This window comes from Petromyzon marinus, chromosome 60 (assembly GCF_048934315.1).
Source record: "Petromyzon marinus isolate PM22_M1 ecotype Great Lakes invasive population chromosome 60, UKy_Petmar_22M1.pri1.0, whole genome shotgun sequence".
NCBI classification, from domain to species: domain Eukaryota; kingdom Metazoa; phylum Chordata; class Hyperoartia; order Petromyzontiformes; family Petromyzontidae; genus Petromyzon; species Petromyzon marinus.
This window is the reverse complement of record NC_133726.1, coordinates 1,703,654-1,725,814: the sequence shown is the minus strand read 5'-3', so window position 1 is coordinate 1,725,814 and position 22,161 is coordinate 1,703,654. Positions and strand designations below refer to the sequence as shown.

At 54.3% G+C, this 22,161-nt stretch overlaps 1 protein-coding gene across 5 annotated transcripts in view; it reads right to left on the bottom strand.

Annotated features, from left to right (window-relative positions):
• Nucleotides 1–5,544: 5,544 nt before the first annotated feature.
• LOC116955575 (uncharacterized) overlaps nt 5,545–22,161 on the bottom strand; it is a 31,882-nt gene continuing 15,265 nt past the window's right edge. For 2 of the 5 annotated variants that reach the window (XM_032976715.2, XM_076053248.1), the window contains exons 4-6: nt 19,149–19,253; nt 15,153–15,313; nt 5,545–14,438 (exon numbers count right to left, since the gene is read on the bottom strand). In XM_032976715.2, the coding sequence (XP_032832606.1) occupies nt 12,012–14,438; nt 15,153–15,313; nt 19,149–19,253 (2,693 nt within the window). In that variant the 3' untranslated portion in view covers nt 5,545–12,011. Of the gene's footprint in view, nt 14,439–15,152; nt 16,238–19,148; nt 19,258–22,161 lie in introns of those variants that run through there. The other 3 variants (XM_076053247.1, XM_032976714.2, XM_076053249.1) reach the window with 3 other exon arrangements.

The window sequence follows — 22,161 nt, the reverse complement described above, 5'->3', positions numbered from 1 at the left end:
TTGGTTAACCATGTTCCGTATGCCCATGATCTGGTAATAGCTGCTCATTCAGAGGAGGAGTTGGAGGCGCTGCTGCTGAAACTGGAGTGTGCTACTAAGAGGTGTGGCTTTACCATCAGCCCCACCAAATCTAAGCACCTGCCTGAATATGTTGTGCCATCAAACACTGCACTCTCTCAGCTCCCCATTGGTGATGGAGCTGTTGTGGAAAGAGTGGAGAGTTTCCCAATACCTGGGCAGTGTGCTTATTCCCAGCTCCGGTTTGACAGCAGAGGTCTCAACTCAGAATCAGTCAGGCGGCTTTATCTTTCCATCGGCTGCGTAACGCTGTGTGGAAGCTACCTGGCGTGTCGCTCAGCACGAAGCAATGGGTCTTAGAGGCCACGGTCATTCCCTCCCTTTTCGATGCTTATGAAACGTACATGGACCCCGCTAACAGAACATCTGCGCCGGTTAAAAAAGATTCAGGCTGGCCTGCCTACGATCTATCCTCGGTTTAACCAGGCTGGATTGTGCTAGGAGCTCACAAATCCTTTAAAGATCTGGACACATTCCCATCGGTGAGCTCCTCCGGCAGGCGAGGCTGCGTTGGCTGGGTCATGTCGCCCGCATGCCCAGCCAGCGCATGCCCAAGTAGCTTCTGTTTGGCCGCAAAGAGGGGGCTAAACGGGCGCGGCACGGGCTAGAGAAGAGATGGAGTGATGCGGTACGGGAGGATGTGGAGCTGAGTGGACTTGCCGATGACTGGTACCAGCGGTGTCAAGATCGGCCTCTGTGGAGGAGGCTCGTGAAGGACGCTACTGGGCAGTTGGAGGCAGTCGCCCTCCAACAACAACGGAGGGCGGAGGAGCGACGGGTGACTAAAACACAGAAAGTTGGCACAGTAGGGGGCACAGGTGGTGCATCGGCCAGTCATCTCAGTCACTCAATCCATGGCACCTGCTGGGGCTGTCCTGTGACCTGCCACGTGGCTTCAAAGTGCACCTAGCCTGGCACAGCAGTCAACCCACGGCACCTGGGTCTGTCCCCTGACCTCCTGTACCTATCCTGGCACAGCGGTCAATCGCTGGCACCTGTTGTGTCTGTTCCGTGACCTGCCACGTGGCCTCAAAGTGCACCTAGCCTGGCACAAGCGCCAAGGTGATGTCACCGCCACCTCGCAGTGAGCGACTGTTGTGTCTCAGGCCTGGGGATACAAAGGCAACCGAGCGTGGTGCTGGCCACCCGAACCCCCTCGTCTGCCCGTGGCTCGCCTTCATAGGCGGTTGCTACTCACAAACAGCACTTGCCCCAATAGCCTTATGAGGCTATCCGGGGAGGAGGATCTTTGTCTTTTGTGGGGAGCAGTGGCGCCGGTGATTGGCTGCGCCACAAAACCCTGCGACCCAAGTTTCGATTCCTGCCCGCTCAAGACCACGACCAACATCGGTGACTGAAAATGAGGTTCCAGCCTCCCCCCTAGGTCCACTCAGCCTGAAATGAGTTTCGACGTAAAGTTGTTCGGGAACGTAGAACATTAACGGGTGTCCTGATGAGGGTTAGGGGCCGTCCATAAATGACGTCACGCGATTTTGGACGATTTTTTACCCCACCCCTCGTCACACGGCGTCACAAAAAGTGAGACCCCCCCTCAAATATGACGTCACAAAGCTCTGCCCCCCCCCCCGCCAAACCATATTTCCATTTAAAAAATAAAACATGCTTCAAATTGCTTTAAACTATTGTCATTGTAGTGAGTATTTAATGTGGCGCTGCACTCTGATGTTGTAGGAGAAAACATTTATTAAAAAGTCTATTTAATTAAGTAGAACGTGCTGTCTATATTTATTTAAAGTTGCGCATTTTGACGTGACGTCAGATTTCTCAACCCCCCCCCCCCTCGTCACAAATGTCTCACCCCCACCCCCCCCTAAGTGCGTGACGTCATTTATGGACCGGCCCCTTAATGAACGCGACGTCACTCCGGTTGGAATTGAAATGACGTCACCCGTTGTCGGAATTTTCGCCTTTACGCACCGCAAACTCGTACACGCGTGTTCACACGTACACGCGTGTTCACACGTACACGCGTGTTCACACGTACACGCGTGTTCACACGTACACGCGTGTTCACACGTACACACGTGTTCACACGTACACACGTAATAATAGGGTTTCTCCCCTTTTTTCTGGCAACAAAACTGAAACCTTTTTTTACGAGGATTCATGTTTACTGCATTAACCACAATACCTGCAGTCAAAATGCAAGCAAAAAAATACTATGATAATATATGCATTGTCTTCTTTGGTTCTTTCAGTAAAGTCACGTAGAATGAGAATTAAAAAATAACACAATAAAATTCTCACGACGTTTCGGCCAAAACACAAGTGGCCTTCTTCAGGTGAAAGGAACAAACCTGTCGGGACGACATTCTACGTGACTTTACCGAACGAACCAAAGAAGATGAATCCTTGCAGTCACGAAAGCTTTAAATTGAAATATGCATTGTCCTTGAAACTGATTGGTCCACACCAAGGGACCGCTTTCTTTTGAGCCTCGACCCAATTGGTGCTCGACCAGATGACGCCAAAAGGCGTCACACAGCTCAAAGGCAATGCCACTCTCAAAGTAATGAGGGCTCGGGGTGAGCATCTACATCATTAGACCTCCTTTGCCAGTACCAAAATGTAATAATAGGGGTTTCTCCCCTTTTTATCTGGCAACAAAACTGAAACCTTTTTTTAACAAGGATTCATGTCTGTATTGTGGTTAATGCAGTCACATGAATCATCGTAAAAAGGTTTCAATTTTGTTGCCAGAAAAAAAAGTGGAAAAACCCTATTATTGCATTTTGGTACTGGCAAAGGAGGTCTAATGACGTACACACGTGTTTACGCGCGTAATGAAATCCACGAGGGAGCCAGGTCAGTATGAACCTGCTTCATGTCTCTCAACGAGCTCCGCTTTACACAGCCACCTCCATGCTCCGTCTCCCCACGACTCCCACTCTCTTCCTCGCCCCGCCGAATCTTCTTCCCGTTCTTTCCTCTCCTCCAGTCGTGTCCCCCCGGGGTAGGGGACCGTACCTTAGAGCGCGTCATAGGGTTGGTTCAGCGACTCGTCCTCCGATGGGGCGACTGCGAGGCTCCTCCGTGAGCTACGTGTGCTGCTGCTGCTTCCCACTCATTCAGTTTCATTTATTTGGAGTAGCCCTGGTGAGCCCATTCGGCTCTTGAATCTGGTCGCAACCGCACACAAACAAACTAAAACAAAAAAAAACACGAAAAAGAAAAACATCTTAAAGTGACTATGCCACGCACTCTTTGGATCTATTCGGTAAAGTCACGTAGGTAAAAAATAAAACAAAAATAAAACATCAAAAATCACGACGTTTCGGCCACTTGTGTTGTGGCCGAAACGTCGTGATTTTTGATGTTTTATTTTTTACCTACGTGACTTTACCGAATAGAACCAAAGAGTTATGGATCCTTGCAGTCACGAAAGCTTCAAATCTAGAATTGACTATGCGACAAACAGAAAAAATCCAGGGGGGGGGGGGGGAAGAAAAAAAAAGAAGAAAATCTTCCCAGAAAAGAAAGCACCGTACACAAACGCCGTGTGCAGGAATCCCAGCGGAATGCAAGTCAAGTCAATCCCTGAGTCATCGCAGCCACGCTCGAAGTGACAACCCCGCTGCACGGCGCCGGGACGGGCCCAACGACCGGGCACGCCGCACCATCTGCCTCTATAACGAACGATTCGTCCGTGAGCACGTGGCACCCGCAGCACAACCACCAACCCCCCCCCTCCCCAAATGACAACCCGAGCAAGTGTCAAAGAACGACCGGGGAAAGGTGGAACAACGTAAGCGTACACAACGATAAAAAAATGAAAACACAAATTGACAATCCTCCAGGCAGCAACACACCCTAAGTGTAACCCCGGCGAGGAAGGGAGTGGAGGGAGGGGGAAAAAAACCCCCACACAAGACAGCCAGGGGTGACACAACGCACGTACAGGATGTCAACGGCAACCACATGCCCCGGCACAACGCATATCATCAGCCTCGGGGAACCCACGGGGGAGAATCATACCCCGCGGGGGTTCCCTTCGTCGTGGCCGAAGCATTGCACCCACAACCATCACCGACGGAGCATGCTGTGGGCTCGTGCGCGAGCGATATGTCCCGACAGCGGCGTCCGAGGCTGATCCGCCCCTCCTGGGAGAAGGCCATCGTGGCTGGCTGTTCCCACGACCCCAGTGGCCATGAAGGCCTGAGCCGTTTCATCAGCCGTGGGGGGGGGGGGGGGCATGCCATAGGCCAATGGGCCAAAATACTCAAATGCCCACGAGCAAACATTTGAGACGGCGGTGGGTTGCAATGGCAGTGTCACAGGGCGCTTGCGGCACGCACATTCAGCATACGCGGATATCCACGTGCGTTACGTTGCCATCTGCTGCCATGCCTGGCCAGAAGTAGTGGCTTAGAAGCGTGGAGAGCGTTCTTGCGTTTCACCCAAGCGCAGGAACCGGCGACTATGATCCTCCGCCGCCAGCTTGTTCCCACCCGGACGTAGGAGCAAACCAGGCGGTGACGCTGGATGTCCATTCCCCACTGCGTAAAGCCAGTCCTCCAATATTCTTGGTTCTTTCGGTAAAGTCACCGCGTAGAAGGGAAACAATAAAATAATTTAAAAATATATATATAAAACAATTTCATTGTTTCCCTTCTACGTGGTGACTTTACCGAAAGACTCAAGAATATGAATCCCTGCAGTCACGAAAGCTTTAAATCAAAATCAGCCCTCCGATTATTCGCAAATGACGTCGTGGGAAGATCTCGACTTGTGGGAGCATGTGGGTGAATCAGGGCACGAAATAATGCAAACGTGTCGTTCCCCCCCCCCTCTCCCCTCGCAATGATGGCAAAATCTTGTACAAAACGGCGATAGTGTCACACGAATCCAACAGACCTCCGAACATGAGATATCGAGATAGGCGTGGGCTAGTTGCGAACATAGCGAGTCTTGTCGGAGCCTGTAACAACCCCTGTCGTGCCGACGTGCTCCAAATATTTGACAAGAGGACTACGCTTGGTGGCACTTGGACGGTTTGAGCTTCAGACGCACCCCCCCCCCCCCACTGAATGTGAAAAAAAACCCCAGCGCAAATCGCTGTAAATGTTCCTCGAAATAGCGACCAAAGACGATGACGTCATCCAAGTCAATCAAACAACAGACGTCCATTGAAGACCCCATCAACTCCATCACGTGTTTACACGTGCGAGCACGTGCGCGCGTGTTTACACGCAAGCACGTGTTTACGCGTGCAAGCACGTGCGCACGTGTTTACGCGTGCAAGCACGTGCGCGCGTGTTTACGCGTGCAAGCACGTGCGCGCGTGTTTACACGCAAGCACGTACAAACGTTTACACGCAAGCACGATCAAACGTCTACATGTACACGCATGTTTACACGCAAACACGTACACACAGGCGCGTGTTAACACACAGACATGTAAACAGGTACACGCACACACACACAGAATGAAACACAGGCGCAAGGTACAGAGAAGTTTTTTTTATTGTGCATCTTATTTACAACACATCGGTATAACAACTATTTTGGCAAATAATGAGTGGAAGAATACAAAAAAAATATAAAAAGCTGATTATGTGCAATACAGGCCCCTATATATATTAACTCTCTCCCACTACTGTACTCTACAATACAGTGCGCCACTGTACATTGACAGTGCCGTACATTACGCACTGTGCAATACTGTACTGCGGCGGCCGCCATTTTTAAATGGACAGTGCGATAGTCACAGAAGCAATGTTTACAACACTGTACAGGCTTAGTAATCATAATACAACTCTGAATTTGTGTGCGTGTGTGACCAGTGGGGATAACACACTACGCTGGAGGTGGGAATACAATGTGTAGCCAGGCGACGTTTCAAGCAATGGACCTTCTGCAGAGCACATGGGGGCTGGGGCGGGGGTTGGAGGCGCCTTCACCCAGCAATGGATAACAAATTTGTGCCATGACAAAGGGTCACTGCCTGGAACGTCGCCTGTTTTATATGCATATCTCTCTTTTAATTGCGTTGCTGGCAGCCCCTCAACGCTCTCGAAGATATACCACAAGACAACTCGGCACATTTGTCAGTACAAAGGCAAAGATCCCCCGTATAGCCTGAACAGACTGTAGGGGCAAGTGCTGTTAGCGAGCACCTATTAAGGCCGGCACAGCACACGAGGGGCTGGGTGGCCAGCACCACGCCCGGCCGCCTTTGTCTCCCCAGTGGCGATGTTTTCACACCGCACCAGGTACTCATTTGAGGCTGAGTCGACCTAGGGGAGGCCGGGTTCGTAGCGCAACGCGCTAACCACTACACCGCCGCTCCCCCCACACACCAGGCGTGTGTGTAGTTTGGCCTTTTAAAAAAATGAAAGGATAAAAAAATATAAAACGGGTGACGTATCTTGGCCAATGACCCTCCTTCATTGTAGGCACGGCCTTCATGCAGCGGTGGATTACTACTGGCGTAGAGCTGAGTGTGTGTGTGTAAGCGTGTGTGTGAGCGTGTGTGTGTGTGAGCGTGTGTATTTAAGCGTGTGTGTGTGAGCGTGTGTGTGTGTGAGCGTGTGTGTGTAAGCGTGTGTGTGTGAGCGTGTGTGTGTGTGAGCGTGTGTGTGTGTGAGCGTGTGTGTGTGCGTGAGCGTGTGTGTGCGTGAGCGTGTGTGTGTGCGTGAGCGTGTGTGTGTGCGTGAGCGTGTGTATTTAAGCGTGTGTGTGTGTGAGCGTGTGTATGTAAGCGTGTGTGTACGTGAGCGTGTGTACGTGAGCGTGTGTGTGTATGTATGAGATGATCGCTAACAGCACTTGCCCCTACAGTCTGTTAAGGCTATACGGGGGATCTTTGCCTTTTGTATATGAGAGTGCGCGTGTGTGTGTGTGTGAGTGTGCGTGTGTGCTTATATCGTAGGCAAGAGATTCTATCATTTAAAATCACCGAAGGCGCTGCATGTTGCTGTTTGTGGTGGGTGGGTGGTGGTGTTAACCTTAGCTGGAAGTCATTTCACGACCCCCAAAATCGCCACAGATGTCCCTTGGAAAAAGGTAAAACCTTCACGAGTGGATAACAACGAATGGGCGTGATCGTTTGGCAAATCTCAACACTTCTTGAAATGTAGAGGAGGGGGAGGAAGGGAGGTTCGGGATGAAACGAGGAGATGGGATGGAGGTAGGTAAGGAAGGGGAGAGAAGGTATGGGGAAGTCGGGAGGGAGGGGGCTGAAAAAAAAATCTGAGACAAGGAGAGAGAAAGGAGGAAATGTTCGACTCCCGTCCCGTGCCGTCACCTGCACTCAGAAGCAGCAGCACCTTGAGTCTAAAGGCTACCCCTCACCTGCACCCTCAGCAGCCGAGCGTGCTATTAACCGATGATGTGGGCCGGGGGGGCGATGCTGCTGCTGCTGCTGCCGTGATCCCAGCTGAGTAACCTGCGGGCAATTTTTGTTCGGAATCGGGGATGTTTCGAAGCCACACTGGTGATTATTAGTACGTTTGATTATATTTCTATGCTTTAGCTTTAGGGATGAAACCCGAGCAGGACAAGAGGGGAGAGAACTCACAAACTCCACACGCTCAGAACAAAAATACAAATGCAAAGATCCCCCGTGTAGCCTTGAACAGACTGTTGGGGCAAGTGCTGTTAGCGAGCAGCGCGCCTATGCAGGCCGGCGCTGTGGCACACGAGGGGGGTGGCTACCACCACGCCCAGCCGCCTTTGTCTCCCCAGTGGCGATGCTCACACACCGCGCACCAGGTACTCGTTTGGGACCGGGGAGGCCCAGGACCGGATCGCATCATCGTCAGCGGTGTTGGTGGGACCGTGAGCGGGAATGGAACTCGGGTCTCTGCGGGTTCGTAGCGCTGCGTGTTGAACGCTACGCTACCGGCTCCCCACATACAAAATCCACACATTCACAGGCACACACTCAACAACAATAACAACCGCCATTCGCCACTAAGTGGCGGGGACGTCACCGCGACGCTTGTGCCAGGCTAGGTGCATGTTGAGGCCACGTGAAGTGTCAAATGCTCGCTGGCAGGTCACGGGACAGACCCAGCAGGTGCCACGGGTCGACCGACTGAGACGACTGAGATGACTGGCTGATGCACCACCTGTCCCCCTACTGTGCCAACTTGCTATGCTTTAGCCACCCGGCGTTCCGCTCGTTGTTGTGAGCGTCGCTCCTCCCCCCTCCGTTGTTGGAGGGCGACTGCCTCCAACTGCCCAGTAGCGTCCTTCACGAGCCTCCTGCACAGAGGCCGATCTTGACACCGCTGGCACCAGTCATCGTCAAGTCCACTCAGCTCCACGTACTCCTGTACCACATCACTCCATCTCTTCTCTAGCCCGTGCCGCGCCCGTTTAGCCCCCTCAATCCGGTCGAACAAAAGCTGTTTCGGCATGCGGTGGCTGGGCATGCGGGCTACATGACCCAGCCAATGCAGCCATGCCTGCCGGAGGAGCTCACCGATGGGACTTTGTCCAGATCTTTCAAGGATATGTGAGCTCCTCACACAATCCAGCCTGGTTAAACCCAAGATGGATCGTAGGCAGGCTATCCTAAATGTTTCTAACCGGCGAAGATGTTCCATTAGGGGGGACCACGTTTCGCAAGCGTAGAGAAGGGAGGGAATAACCGTGGCCGAGAAGACCTGAAGCTTAGTGCGGAGCGACAGACCAGGTAGCTTCCACACAGCGTTACGCGACCGATGAAAGATATTGCCGCTCGACTGATTCGGAGTGAGACCTCTGCTGTTAAACCGGAGCCGGTCATGAGCACACTGCCCAGGTATGGGAAACTCTCCACTCTCTCCACAATACCCAGGCAGGTGCTTAGTTTTGGTGGGGCTGATGGTACGGCCCCACCTCTTAGTGGCAAGCTCCAGGTTCAGGCAGCAGCGCCTCCAACTCCTAGACAACAACAACCGCCATTCGCCACTAAGTGGCGGGGACGTCACCATGACGCTTGTGCCAGGCCATGTGCACCTTGAGGCCACGTGAAGTGTCGAACGCCCGCTAGCAGGAGGTCACGGGGCAGACCCAGGTGCCACGGGTCGACTGAGTCATCTCAGTAAACTCCTAGACACACTCACAGACACACTCACTCACTCACAGACACATACATACGGTCTGCAGAACATGGGGAAGCGAGAGAGAGAACGTGCAGAGACTCCACACAGACGGGATTCGAACCCAGGCCCTTCTTGCTTGCATGGCGCAAGCATCACCACCCCGATGCCACACTGTACAACGCTCACAGCCTGTGCTGTACTGATGATGAGGAGCCCTAATGAGGACGAAGCCGGTCTAGAGCTGTCACTGTTTCACTGCTGCTGCTGCTGTTGCTGTTGTCTGTTGGGATGCCTACATTAGATTTTTACCCGATATAATTGTTTTATTTTCCCAGCTGAGGGCCACTGAGCTATAACAGATCTTTTTAAGGAGCGTACTGGCCATCGCAAGCGATAGTTCAACGAAGCGGCTTATCACGTGGACATTTATAGCAGCCAAATGCTCTGGATGCGTGGTGATATTAATTCTGCAATGTGGAGGGAAAAAAACCGGAGGACCCGGAGAAAAATCCACACGACCACGGGGGGAGAGAGAGAGAGACACGCAAACTCTAAATATACAGCAGCAGGCGTCAGGGTCGGGGTGGAATCCACGACCTCCTGTGTACCAGGCGAGGTAGTTAACATTTCTCCCCCGCAGCGCCCTAACCTCCAATTACAGCCACACTTTTTCAGTTCCCTTTGAGTTGGTGGTCCGGACAGGGTTGAGAGCATTGTACGCCAGGCCTAATCGATTTGGCGCTTGCGAGTAGCAGCAGCAGCAGCAGAACGAACCGCCCCTGGGAGCGTTCGTTGAAAAATTCAAAACGGCGACGGCTCCGGATTGAGAAGTCGCTGCCGGCGACTTCTCAATCCGGAGCACCACGCACGCACAACCGGAGACTCCGGGAACTCTTGCCAGAGCGCTCGCCGATGTGTATATATATATAGCCCTCACGTCTCCAAAAGCGTGGCCCGTGAGTCGATAGGACGACGAGCGAGTACCTCGTTTAGCGCGCCCGACGCACTTTTCGTGGCGAAAAGAATTGCCACGACGATGGAGTTTGGCGAGATACGGACGTCCGGGACGGCCACGCACACCGCGTGCTTCAGCCGTATCACTGCACCGCTCTGTCGCGCGGCTCCAGAGCGTGGTTCGTCATCGACGGCTCAGAAACCGCGTTGTAACGGTGTGCTTGTTCCCCGTTATAACGGGGGCACGTGTGCCTCGTTATAACGGCGCGTGTTCCCCGTTATAACGGCGCGTGTTCCCCGTTATAACGGCGCGTGTTCCCCGTTATAACGTCACGTGTTCCCCGTTATAACGTCACGTGTTCCCCGTTATAATGGCACGTGTTCCCCGTTATAACGTCACGTGTTCCCCGTTATAACGTCACGTGTTCCCCGTTATAACGTCACGTGTTCCCCGTTATAACGGCACGTGTTCCTCTTTATAACGGCATGTGTTCCTCGTTATAACGGCACGTGTTCCTCGTTAGAATGGCACGCGCTCCGTGTTATAACGGTGACCGTGTTTCCTCGTTATAACGTCAAGTGTTCCGCATTATAACGGTGACCATGTTCCTCGTTATAACGGTGAGTGCGCGGGCTAAGTCACAACGGTGTGCGTGATCGTCATAACGGTGTGCGTGATCGTCACAACGGCGTGCGTGTTCCTAGTTACAATGGCGTGCGTGTTCCTAGTTATAACGTCACGTGTTCCTAGTCATAACGGCGTGCGTGTTCCTAGTTATAACGTCACGTGTTGCTAGTTGTAACGTCACGTGTTCCTAGTTGTAACGTCACGTGTTCCTAGTTGTAACGTCACGTGTTCCTAGTTGTAACGTCACGTGTTCCTAGTTATAACGTCACGTGTTCCTAGTCACAGCGGCGCCGTTGTGAACGGCGTTCCCTGGCGGAACGCCGCCCACGCGTGGAGCGAGGCGACTCGCCGCGCCGTACGTTCAAGTAGCGGACTTAGGACCGGGATCGCGACACGCCAACGACAGCAAGCTCTGAAAGAGACCTCCAGGCCTCGAAGGGAAGGGGTGTATTTGGCCTACTCTTCCACGCTGGGGCCGGGGGGGGGCCGGAAGAGACGGGAGTTACCCGCACGCTACCCCATCACGCGCGCGCCGCCAATTCGTCGACCGGCGTGGGAAAGAAACTTCAGGGCTGCACCCTTGCCCATTGTGACTAGGTAGCCCAGTTTACCACGGTCATTTCGCGTTGCGGTTAAGCTTTGCTTACCGACGTTTGACGGGATTCACCGTGCGTGCTGAAAATGTATAAATTAAATATCTTGACGCCCAGCCGGGATTCACTACTGGCTGCTGCTCACTCGATGCGCGGGTCCGGTGGCTCGGTGCAGTTCGTATTTGGCCTGCGATAAAATCGCACGGTGAATTGATTGTGAATCTCTCGGTGAGGCGACTGTGAATCTCATGGTGAGGCGACTGTGAATCTCACGGGGAGGTGATTGTGAATCCCATGGTGAGATGATTGTGAATCTCACGGTGAGGTGATTGTGAATCTCACGGGGAGGCGATTGTGAATCTCACAGTGAGGTGACTGTGGTGACTGTGAATCTCACGGTGAGGTGATTGTGAATCTCACGGTGAGGTGATTGTGAATCTCACGGGGAGGCGACTGTCAATCTCGCTGGCCCCACGGCGCCACATTACGGTGAAACTCACCGGCACCAGGGTGGCTCCCCCGATGGCTCACGTCGGTGCCGCCATCGCACCGGGGCCGGCCCGGCGTTATCGCCTCCCGGCTGTCATCGATTTGATCTTTGTCGCTGCTACCGCCGCTAGTGTCCCCGGCCACGGCTAGTGCTGCCGCTAGTGCTGCCGCCGGACGCGGCTACAACCCTCGCGAGGTCGTGCCCCGGCTGGCGAGCTATCGGAGAACGCCGGCGCTGCCCCTGGCGCAATCGGCGCACGTCAACTCAGCGACAGGCCGCGGCGCTGCCGCGCCGGCGCCGCTGTTCGGGAAGACCGCCTTCTCCGCCGATGTCCTGTCGCCGCCGCCGCCGCCGCCGCCGCCGGCATCGCGACCTATTGCCAGTGCCGCGCCGACGGCCCTGGTCCCGGCGCAACCGTGGCGACCCTCGGCGCAGACGTAGCCGCCGTTTGTCGGGCGGGGGGTCGACTTGTGGAGGGTGAGGTCCACGACGGCCGGCGGCTCGGCGCGCCGGGCGGCGCCAGCATCGGCAACGGCACCGGCGACATCGGCGGCGGCACCGGCGACATCGGCGGCGCCGCCGGCGTCGACGCGATCTCCCGCCTCGCCACCCGCGTCTGTGCCACTGACTGCAGCGCCACAACCAACTCCACCGCCGGCTCCACCAGCAGATCCACCAGCAGATCCACCACAAACTCCACCGCCAGATTCACCATCAACTCCACCACCAGATCCACCACCAGATTCACCACCAGATTCACCAGCAACTCCATCACCAGATCCATCACGAACTCCACCACCAGATTCACCACCAGATTCACCACCAGATTCACCAGCAACTCCATCACCAGATCCACCACAAGCGCCACCACCAGCTTTGGCGTCTACATGGGCATCTCCGATTTCATCATTGTGCCCGTGACCATCTGCAGCATCGCCTCCACCACCACCACCCTGCTGCTGGGTCTTATCGGCGACGTCGGCATCTTCGCCGTGAGCGGCAGCTCCGGCAACATCTTCACTCACGTCCTCACCGCCACCATCACCACAAGGATCGGCAAAGTCATCGCCATCATCATTGCCACCGCCGTCACTCGCACCATCAAGTTTGCTAGCGGCGAGATCAGCACCACCGCCGCCATCGTCGCCGCCGTCACCGTCGCCGCCATCGCCGCCAGCGTCACCGTCTCTCTTTGCGAGGGGCGTTCCGCCTTCCCTCTCCTCGTCGGCCACGCAAACCTCCGCCGCCTCCACCTTCACGCTGACGAGGGTCACCTCGTCCTTCAGGTCGCGTCCACCTCCGCCGCCTCCTCCTCCTCCAACACCTCCTCCAACCCCTCCGTTGATGAGGACGTGAGCGCCGACGCCACCGCCGTCATTGCCCCCGTGGCGACCCCAGCCGCCGGGTCCGATCGGCACAGGCACCGGGATGGGGATGGGGATGGGGATCGGCACGGGCACCAGCACCGGGTACGGCACCAGCAGCGTGGGTGGAGGCACCAGCGGAGCCAGTGGAGGGACCATCATGAACTGATGCTGCTGCCCTCCGTGCGGGTATGGGGGCATCTGCTGCTGCTGTTGCTGATGATGCTGCTGATGATGCTGATGCTGCTGCTGTTGCGAATGAGGGTAGGCGCTAGCCGGAGCCTGGGCGCCAGCGGCGCCAGCTGCCGGCCGTGCCGGCAGCTGGACCTGCGGGAAGACGGGCACAGCAAACCGCGCCGGCTGGTTCACCAAGTACGTCGTGCTTAGCGCCCCCGGCAGCAAGTTCTGCGGTGTCACCTGCTGGTGCTGCTGCTGCTGCTGCTGGAGGTGCTGCTGCTGGTGATGCCGGTTGTTGTGGTTGTGCTGCTGCTGCTGCTGGTGCGGCTGCTGCTGCTGCCCGCCGATCTCAACCTTCCCAGCGACCGGGAGGAGGAGGCACGGAGACTTCTTGGCCGGATCGCGCTGCTGGTGCAATGGCGCCGCCCCCGCCACGTCAGCCCGCCGCGCCACGCCGCCTCTCCGCGCGTCCGGCGCCGGCAGGAGCCGCGGCCGCAGGCCCCGCGCCGGCGCCTGCGGCCCCGGCAGCGGAGGGGGCGGCGGAGACTCGTCCCGTTTGATGGGTGCCAGCGCCGTCGTCCCCACCATCCTGGCGAACTTCGACTCCTGCTGCCGGTGCCGGCGCTCGTCCGGTGACGATCGCGGCGGCGGCGGCGGCTCGGCGAGCTCCCCGGGGCCGGCGCCGCACTTTGCCGTTGCCGGCGCCGCCTCCCCCCACGGCCCCCGGTGCCTCTGCGCCGGCGAAGCCTGCGGGCAAGCGCCGCCATTCCCGATCTTGGCGGCGACGTCGCCGGCACCGGCGTTAGAACCGCCGCCGCCGGCGCCGGCGCCGCCGCCGCCCTTGTCTCGATCCGGCGTGGCGGAAGAGGGCGGCTTGTCGCCGTCGTTGGCGCCGCCGTCGGCCGGCGTGGAAGAGGAGGAGGAGGAGGAGTGCGGCGCCGCCGACCCCGGCGCCGGGAGGTTGGCACGAGTCTCGGAGTAGAAGACGTCGATCTTGTAGCGGCCCAGGCACTTGTCGCTGCAGAAGCGCAGCCGGCGCTCGCCCTCGCCGAACCCCAGGTACTCAAGCGCCTGGCACGCCTGCTTGCACCAGTCACACACCTGGGGTTGGGGGAGGCGGGTGAGATCGTTGACGTTTGCGTGCCAGCAGCGAAGGCGACAAGTGGTGCTGGTGGCGGTACTGGTGGCGGTACTGGTGGTGGTGGCGGTGCTGGTGGTGCTGGTGGCGGTGCTGGTGGTGGTGGCGGTGCTGGTAGTGGTGGTGGTGCTGGTGGTGGTGGCGGTGCTGGTAGTGGTGGTGGCGGTGCTGGTGGTGGTGGCGGTGCTGGTAGTGGTGGTGGTGCTGGTGGCGGTACTGGTGGTGGTGGTGGTGCTGGTGGTGCTGGTGGCGGTGCTGGTGGTGGTGGCGGTGCTGGTAGTGGTGCTGGTGGTGGTGATCCTGTTGCTGGTGGTGATGATGGTGCTGGTGGTGGCGGTGTTGATGGTGGTAATGGTGCTGGTGGTGGTGCTGGTAGTGGTGGTGGTGCTGGTGGTGGTGATCCTGTTGCTGGTGGTGGTGCTGGTGGTGATGGTGCTGGTGGTGGTGGTGCTGGTGCTAGTGGCGGTGTTGATGGTGGTAATGGTGTTGGTGGTGGTGGTGGTAGTGCTGGTTGTGGTGCTGGTGGTGAAGGTGGTGGTGAAAGTGGTGGTGGTGTTGGCGGTAGTGCTGCTGGTGCTGCTAAGTGCTGGCAGTGCTGCTACTGGTGCTGCTGGTAGTGGAGGTAGTGCTGCTGGTAGTGGTGCTGCTGGTACTGCTGGTGCTGCTGCTGCTGGCACCTTGTTGCGCTTGAAGTGTGCCCGCCGGCCCGCGCTGAAGCACTTGTCGCTGCAGAAGGCGCGGATCTCTCCCCCCATAGGCAGCGCGTAGCGTCGCTGCCCCACCTTCTGGCACCAGGAGCACGGCGCCTGTGGGCACGGCGCCACCCCCGCCTCCTCCTCTGCGCAGATGCCGCGGTGGCGAGATGTTAACTACCTCGCCTGGTACACAGGAGGTCGCGGGTTCGATCCCGACGCTGACGCCTGCTACTGTATATTTGGAGTCTGCGTGTCTCTCTCTCTCTCATCATCATCACGGTGGCTGGGAGATGTTAACTACCTCGCCTGGTACGCAGGAGGTCGCGGGTTCGATCCCGACCCTGACGCCTGCTGCTGTATATTTGGAGTTTGCGTGTCTCTCTCTCTCTCTCATCATCATCACGGTGGCTATGAGATGTTAACTACCTCGCCTGGTATGCAGGAGGTCACGGGTTCGATCCCGACGCTGACGCCTGCTGCCGTATATTTGGAGTTTGCGTGTCTCTCTCTTTCCCTGTGGTGGCGCTGCTGGTGGTGTGGATTTTTCTCCGGGTCCTTGGGTTTTCCCCTCCGCGTTTAGAATCGGCGTCACGCCTTTTAGAGTATTTGGCTGCTGCTGATGAGCCCACTTCGTTGAGCTACCGTTTGCACTGACCAGCGTTGCTTCTGAACGAGCGCTACGTAGCTCAGTGGGGGGGCCTTACCTGGCAAGAATAAAAATCGTTACATTGTTTTCGTTTAGTTTTAGATGCAGCCGGTGCCCCGTCGCGGTCTTGTCCAGACCACCGGCGCCGCGACGGAACTGTAACCGAGCGGCCGTTTCGTCGACAGAAAGCGCAAGCGGGCGGACGCCGAGAGTTGAGCAACGCCGCGGCCGTTCCGTACGGGCGCAGGGGTTGGGGCGCACCGGCGCCATGGAGCCCGGAGGACCGAGTTCCATTCCCGAGTTCGCTCGCAACGCTCTCGACCGGTGACGCTGGACGGCGAATATTTGAGCCGGACGTGGGCCTCCCGCTAGGTCGACTCAGCCTCAAATGAGTACCCGGTGCGGTGTGTAAACATCAGTCCTGGGGAGACAAAGGCGGCCGGGTGTGGTTCAATCCGCACCACCCTCTCGTGTGCTGTGCCGGCCTTCATCGATGCTACTCACTAGCAGCAGTTGCCCTGACAGCCTATGGAGATTAGAGGGAGGTCTTTGTCTTGTGTGTGTGAGCGTGAGAGTCCTGAGTACGTAGTGCGAGAGACAGTGTGAGTGAGAGTGACAGTACGTAGTGGGAGTGTGAGTACGTAGTGTGAGTGAGAGTCTGAGTGTGAGTACGTAGTGTGAGAGAGAGTGAGAGTACGTAGTGTGAGTGAGAGGGTGAGTACGTAGTGTGAGAGAGAGTGAGAGTACGTAGTGTGAGTGAGAGGGTGAGTACGTAGTGTGAGAGAGAGTGAGAGTACGTAGTGTGAGAGAGAGTGAGAGTACGTAGTGTGAGAGAGAGTGTGAGTACGTAGTGTGAAAGAGAGTGAGAGTACGTAGTGTGAGAGAGAGTGTGAGTGTGAGTACGTAGTGTGAGAGAGAGTGTGAGTACGTAGTGTGAGAGAGAGGGTGAGTGTGAGTACGTAGTGTGAGTGAGAGTCTGAGTGTGAGTACGTAGTGTGAGAGAGTGAGAGCGAGATACGTAGTGAGAGAGTGTGAGTGAGAGTACGTAGTGTGAGAGAGAGTGTGAGTTTGAGCACGTAGCGCGAGTGTGAGTACGTAGTGTGAGGGAGAGAGTGTGAGTGTGAGTACGTAGTGTGAGAGAGAGTGTGAGTGTGAGTACGTAGTGTGAGAGAGAGTGAGAGGGAGAGTACATAGTGTGAGAGAGAGTGTCAGTAGGTAGTGAGAGAGAGTGTGAGTGAGAGTACGTAGTGTGAGAGAGAGTGTGAGTGAGAGTACGTAGTGTGAGAGAGAGTGTGAGTACGTAGTGTGAGAGAGAGAGTGTGAGTACGTAGTGTGAGAGAGAGGGTGAGTGTGAGTACGTAGTGTGAGTGAGAGTATGACTGTGAGTACGTGGTGTGAGAGAGAGTGAGAGTGTGAGTACGTAGTGTGAGAGAGAGTGTGAGTACGTAGTGTGAGAGAGAGTGTGAGTACGTAGTGTGAGAGAGAGTGTGAGTACGTAGTGTGAGAGAGAGTGTGAGTACGTAGTGTGAGAGAGAGTGTGAGTACGTAGTGTGAGAGAGAGTGTGAGTACGTAGTGTGAGAGAGAGTGTGAGTACGTAGTGTGAGAGAGAGTGTGAGTACGGAGTTGGGAGTGCAGAGTGTGAGAGGGCGGAGTGCGAGATGTGCAGAGTGTGAGAGAGAGTGTGAGTGAGAGTACAGAGCGTGAGAATGTGAGTGTGAGAGTGTGTGAGTGAGAGTACTGAGTGTGAGTGTCCGAGTGAGAGTATGGAGTACGGCTTGCTGAGTGTGAGTGTACTGAGTACTGAGTGTGAGAGTGTGAGTGAGAGTACTGAGTGTGAGAGTGTGAGTGAGAGTACTGAGTGTGAGTACTGAGTACTGAGTGTGAGAGTACTGAGTGCTGAGTGTGAGAGTACTGAGTACTGAGTGTGAGAGTGTGAGTGTGAGTACTGAGTGTGAGAGTGTGAGTGTGAGTACTGAGTGCTGAGTGTGAGTGAGAGTGAGAGTACTGAGTACTGAGTGTGAGAGTGTGAGTGAGGGTACTGAGTGTGAGAGTGTGAGTGTAAGGGTACTGAGTGTGAGAGTGTGAGTGTAAGAGTACTGAGTGTGAGAGTGTGAGTGTGAGTACTGAGTGCTGAGTGTGAGAGTGTGAGTGAGAGTGAGAGTACTGAGTGTGAGAGTGTGAGTGAGAAAACTGTGTGCTGAGTGTGCGAGTACTGAGTATGAGAGTACAGAGTGCTGAGTGTGAGAGTACTGAGTGTGATAGTGTGAGTGAGAGTATTGAGTACTGAGTGTGAGAGTGTGAGTGTGTGAGTGTGAGTGAGAGTACTGAGTGTGAGAGTACTGAGTACTGAGTATGAGAGTACTGAGTGCTGAGTGTGCGAGTGAGAGTGAGAGTGTGAGTACTGAGTGCTGAGTGTGAGAGTACTGAGTACTGAGTGTGAGAATGTGAGTGAGAGTAATGAGTACTGAGTGTGAGAGTGTGAGTGAGAGTACTGAGTACTGAGTGTGAGAGTGTGAGTGAGAGTACTGAGTGTGAGTGTGAGAGTACCGAGTACTGAGTATGAGAGTACTGAGTGCTGAGTGTGAGAGTGTGAGTGAGTGTGAGAAAACTGAGTGCTGAGTGTGCGAGTGAGCCTACTGAGTACTGAGTGCGAGTGTGAGAGTGTGAATGTGAGTGAGAGTACTGAGTACTGAGTGTGAGAGTGTGAGTGAGAGTACTGAGTACTGAGTACGAGTGTGAGTGTAAGAATACTGAGTGCTGAGAGTGTGAGTGAGAGTACTGAGTACTGAGTGTGAGTGAGAGTACTGAGTGTGAGTGTGAGAGTACCGAGTACTGAGTATGAGAGTACTGAGTGCTGAGTGTGCGAGCGAGAGTGAGACTACTGAGTACTGAGTGCTGAGTGTGAGAGTACTGAGTGCTGAGTACTGAGTGCTGAGTGTGCGAGTGTGAGTGAGTGTACTGAGTGTGAGAGTACTGAGTACTGAGTGCTGAGAGTGTGAGTGAGAGTGCTGAGTGTGCGAGTACGGAGTGTGAGGGTACTGAGTGCGAGAGTGTGAGTGAGAGTACTGAATGCTGAGTGTGAGTACTGAGTGTGAGAGTGTGAGTACGGAGTGTGAGGGTACTGAGTGCTGAGTGTGTGAGTGTGAGTACGGAGTGTGAGAGTACTGAGTGTGTGAGTGTGAGTACGGAATGTGAGGGTACTGAGTGTGTGAGTGTGAGTACGGAGTGTGAGGGTACTGAGTGCTGAGTGTGTGAGTGTGAGTACGGAGTGTGAGGGTACTGAGTGCTGAGTGTGTGAGTACGGAGTGCGGATTTCTGAGTGTGGTCTCACCCCCAGTGGCGCCGTGCAGTTGGGGTGCCCTGGTGAGCGGCGACGCCGCTGGCGCTGCCAGGGGGGGGCTGAGGAGGGGCACGATCAGGGGGATGGGCCCCGGTGCTACCTGGGGGATTCACAGCAACCCCATTAACAACACCCGCTAACACACAACACCCGCTAACACACAACACCCGCTAACACACAACACCCGCTAACACACAACACCCGCTAACACGCAACACCCGCTAACACGCAACACCCGCTAACACGCAACACCCGCTAACACACAACACCCGCTAACACACAACGCCCGCTAACACACAACGCCCGCTAACACACAACACCCGCTAACACGCAACACCCGCTAACACGCAACACCCGCTAACACACAACGCCCGCTAACACACAACACCCGCTAACACACAACGCTCACTAACACACAACGCTCACTAACACACAACGCTCACTAACACACAACGCTCACCAACACACAACGCTCGCCAACATACAACGCTCACTAACACACAACGCTCACTAACACACAACGCTCACTAACAAACAACGCTCACTAACACACAACGCTCACTAACACAACGCTCACCAACATACAACGCTCACCAACATACAACGCTCGCCAACACATAACGCTCACTAACACACAATGCTCACTAACACACAACGCTCACTAACACACAACGCTCACTAACAAACAACGCTCACTAACAAACAATGCTCACTAACAAACAACGCTCACTAACACACAACGCTCACTAACACAACGCTCACTAACATACAACACTCGCCAACACACAACACTCACTAACACACAACGCTCACTAACACACAACGCTCACTAACACACAATGCTCACTAACATACAACGCTCACTAACACACAACGCTCACTAACACACAATGCTCACTAACACACGCTCACTAACACAACGCTCACTAACATACAATGCTCACTAACATACAACGCTCGCTAACACACAACGCTCACTAACACACAACGCTCACTAACATACAACGCTCACTAACACAACGCTTGCCAACACACAACGCTTGCCAACACACAACGCCCGTTAACACACAACGCTCACTAACACACAACGCTCACTAACACACAACACCCGCTAACACACAACACCCGCTAACACACAATGCTCGCTAACACACAACGCTCACTAACACACAACGCTCACTAACACACAACACTCGCTAACACACAACGCTCACTAACACACAACGCTCACTAACACACAACGCTCACTAACATACAACGCTCACTAACATACAACGCTCGCCAACACACAACGCTCACTAACACACAACGCTCACTAACACACAACGCTCACTAACACACAACGCTCGCTAACATACAACACTCACTAACACACAACGCTCGCTAATATACATGGCTCAACAGTACACAACGCTCGCCAATATACAATCCTCGCTATTAACAACAGCCACCGATATACAACGCTCGCCAATGTATGATGCTCGACAATATGTGACGCTCGCTAAAATACAACGCTCGCCAATATACAACGCTCGCCAATATACAATGCTCGCTAGTAACAATGCATTCCAATATACAACGCTCATACGACACTCACTGTTATAAGACGCTCGCTAATATACGACACTCACTAACGCTCTCTTATATACATGGTTGGCCAATATACAATGCTCGCTAAGAAACAACATTCGGCAACTTCTTTGGTTCTTTCGGTAAAGTCACCACGTAGAGACTGTCTGGTAGGACAGCGCTGGAGTGCTGGAGTGCTGTCCTACCAGACAGTCTCGTCCCTTCACCTGATGAAGGCCGCTTGTGTTGTGGCCGAAACGTCGTGAGAATATTATTGTGTTATTTTATTTTATCAATTTATTATTTTATTCTCATTCCACGTGACTTTACCGAAAGAACCAAAGAAGATGAATCATTGCAGTCACGAAAGCTTTAAATCGAAACATTCGGCAATATACAACGCTCGGTAATATATTCAACGCTCGAAAGTGTACAACGCTTGCCAATGTAACACGCTCGCCAATGTACAACGCTCGACAATGTATAACGCTCGCCAATATGCGACGCTCGCTAATAACAAATCACCAATATACAACGCTCGCCAATGCACAACGCTCGCCGATAACAAGTCACCCTTGCCAATAACGCTCGCTAATATACAACGCTCGCTACATACATGGCTCGCCAAAAATATGACTGGCCAATATCCATGGCTCGCCAATATACAACGCTCGGCTATATACAATGCTCGATAAAATACAAAATTGGCGAATAACAACGCTCGCTAATAACAACGCTCGATAACATACAACGCTCAGAAATAGACAACGCTCGCTAATATGCAACCCTCGCCATTGTACAACGCTCGCCAAGAAATAACGCTCGCTCGTAACAACAGTCACCAATGTACAACGCTCGCTCACTAATAAAGCTTGCCAATGTGCAACGCTCCCCAATGTATGACGCTCGCCAATATGTACAACGACCGCCAATATCTACATCGCTCGCCAATGTACAACGCTAGTTAACAAACAAACGCTCGCCAATATAGAACATTCGCTAATGTCCAATGCTCACCGATTTACAATGCTCGGTAATATACCACGCTCGCTAAATGTACAACGCTCACCAATGTACAATGCTCGCCAATGTACAATGCTCGATAAATACAAAGTTCGCTAATAACAATGCTCGCTAATAACAATGCTTACTCGCGAATGTGCGTCACTCGCTAATGTGCAACGCTCACCAATGATTACTGACACCCTGTATAAGTCAGCCCCAAGTACTGTACTGAAGAAGCTTGATTCCATCTATCACTCGGCCTTAAGATTTGCATTGAACTGCCCATATAGGACTCACCACTGTGATCTCTACATTGGGTCACACTTAACATATCTTAATGTTCGACGGCTTGTGCACCAGATCTTATTTATTCACGATGTACTTACAAAAAAATCCGCAGACTACCTGCTGGATCTCCTCTCTGTTTCAA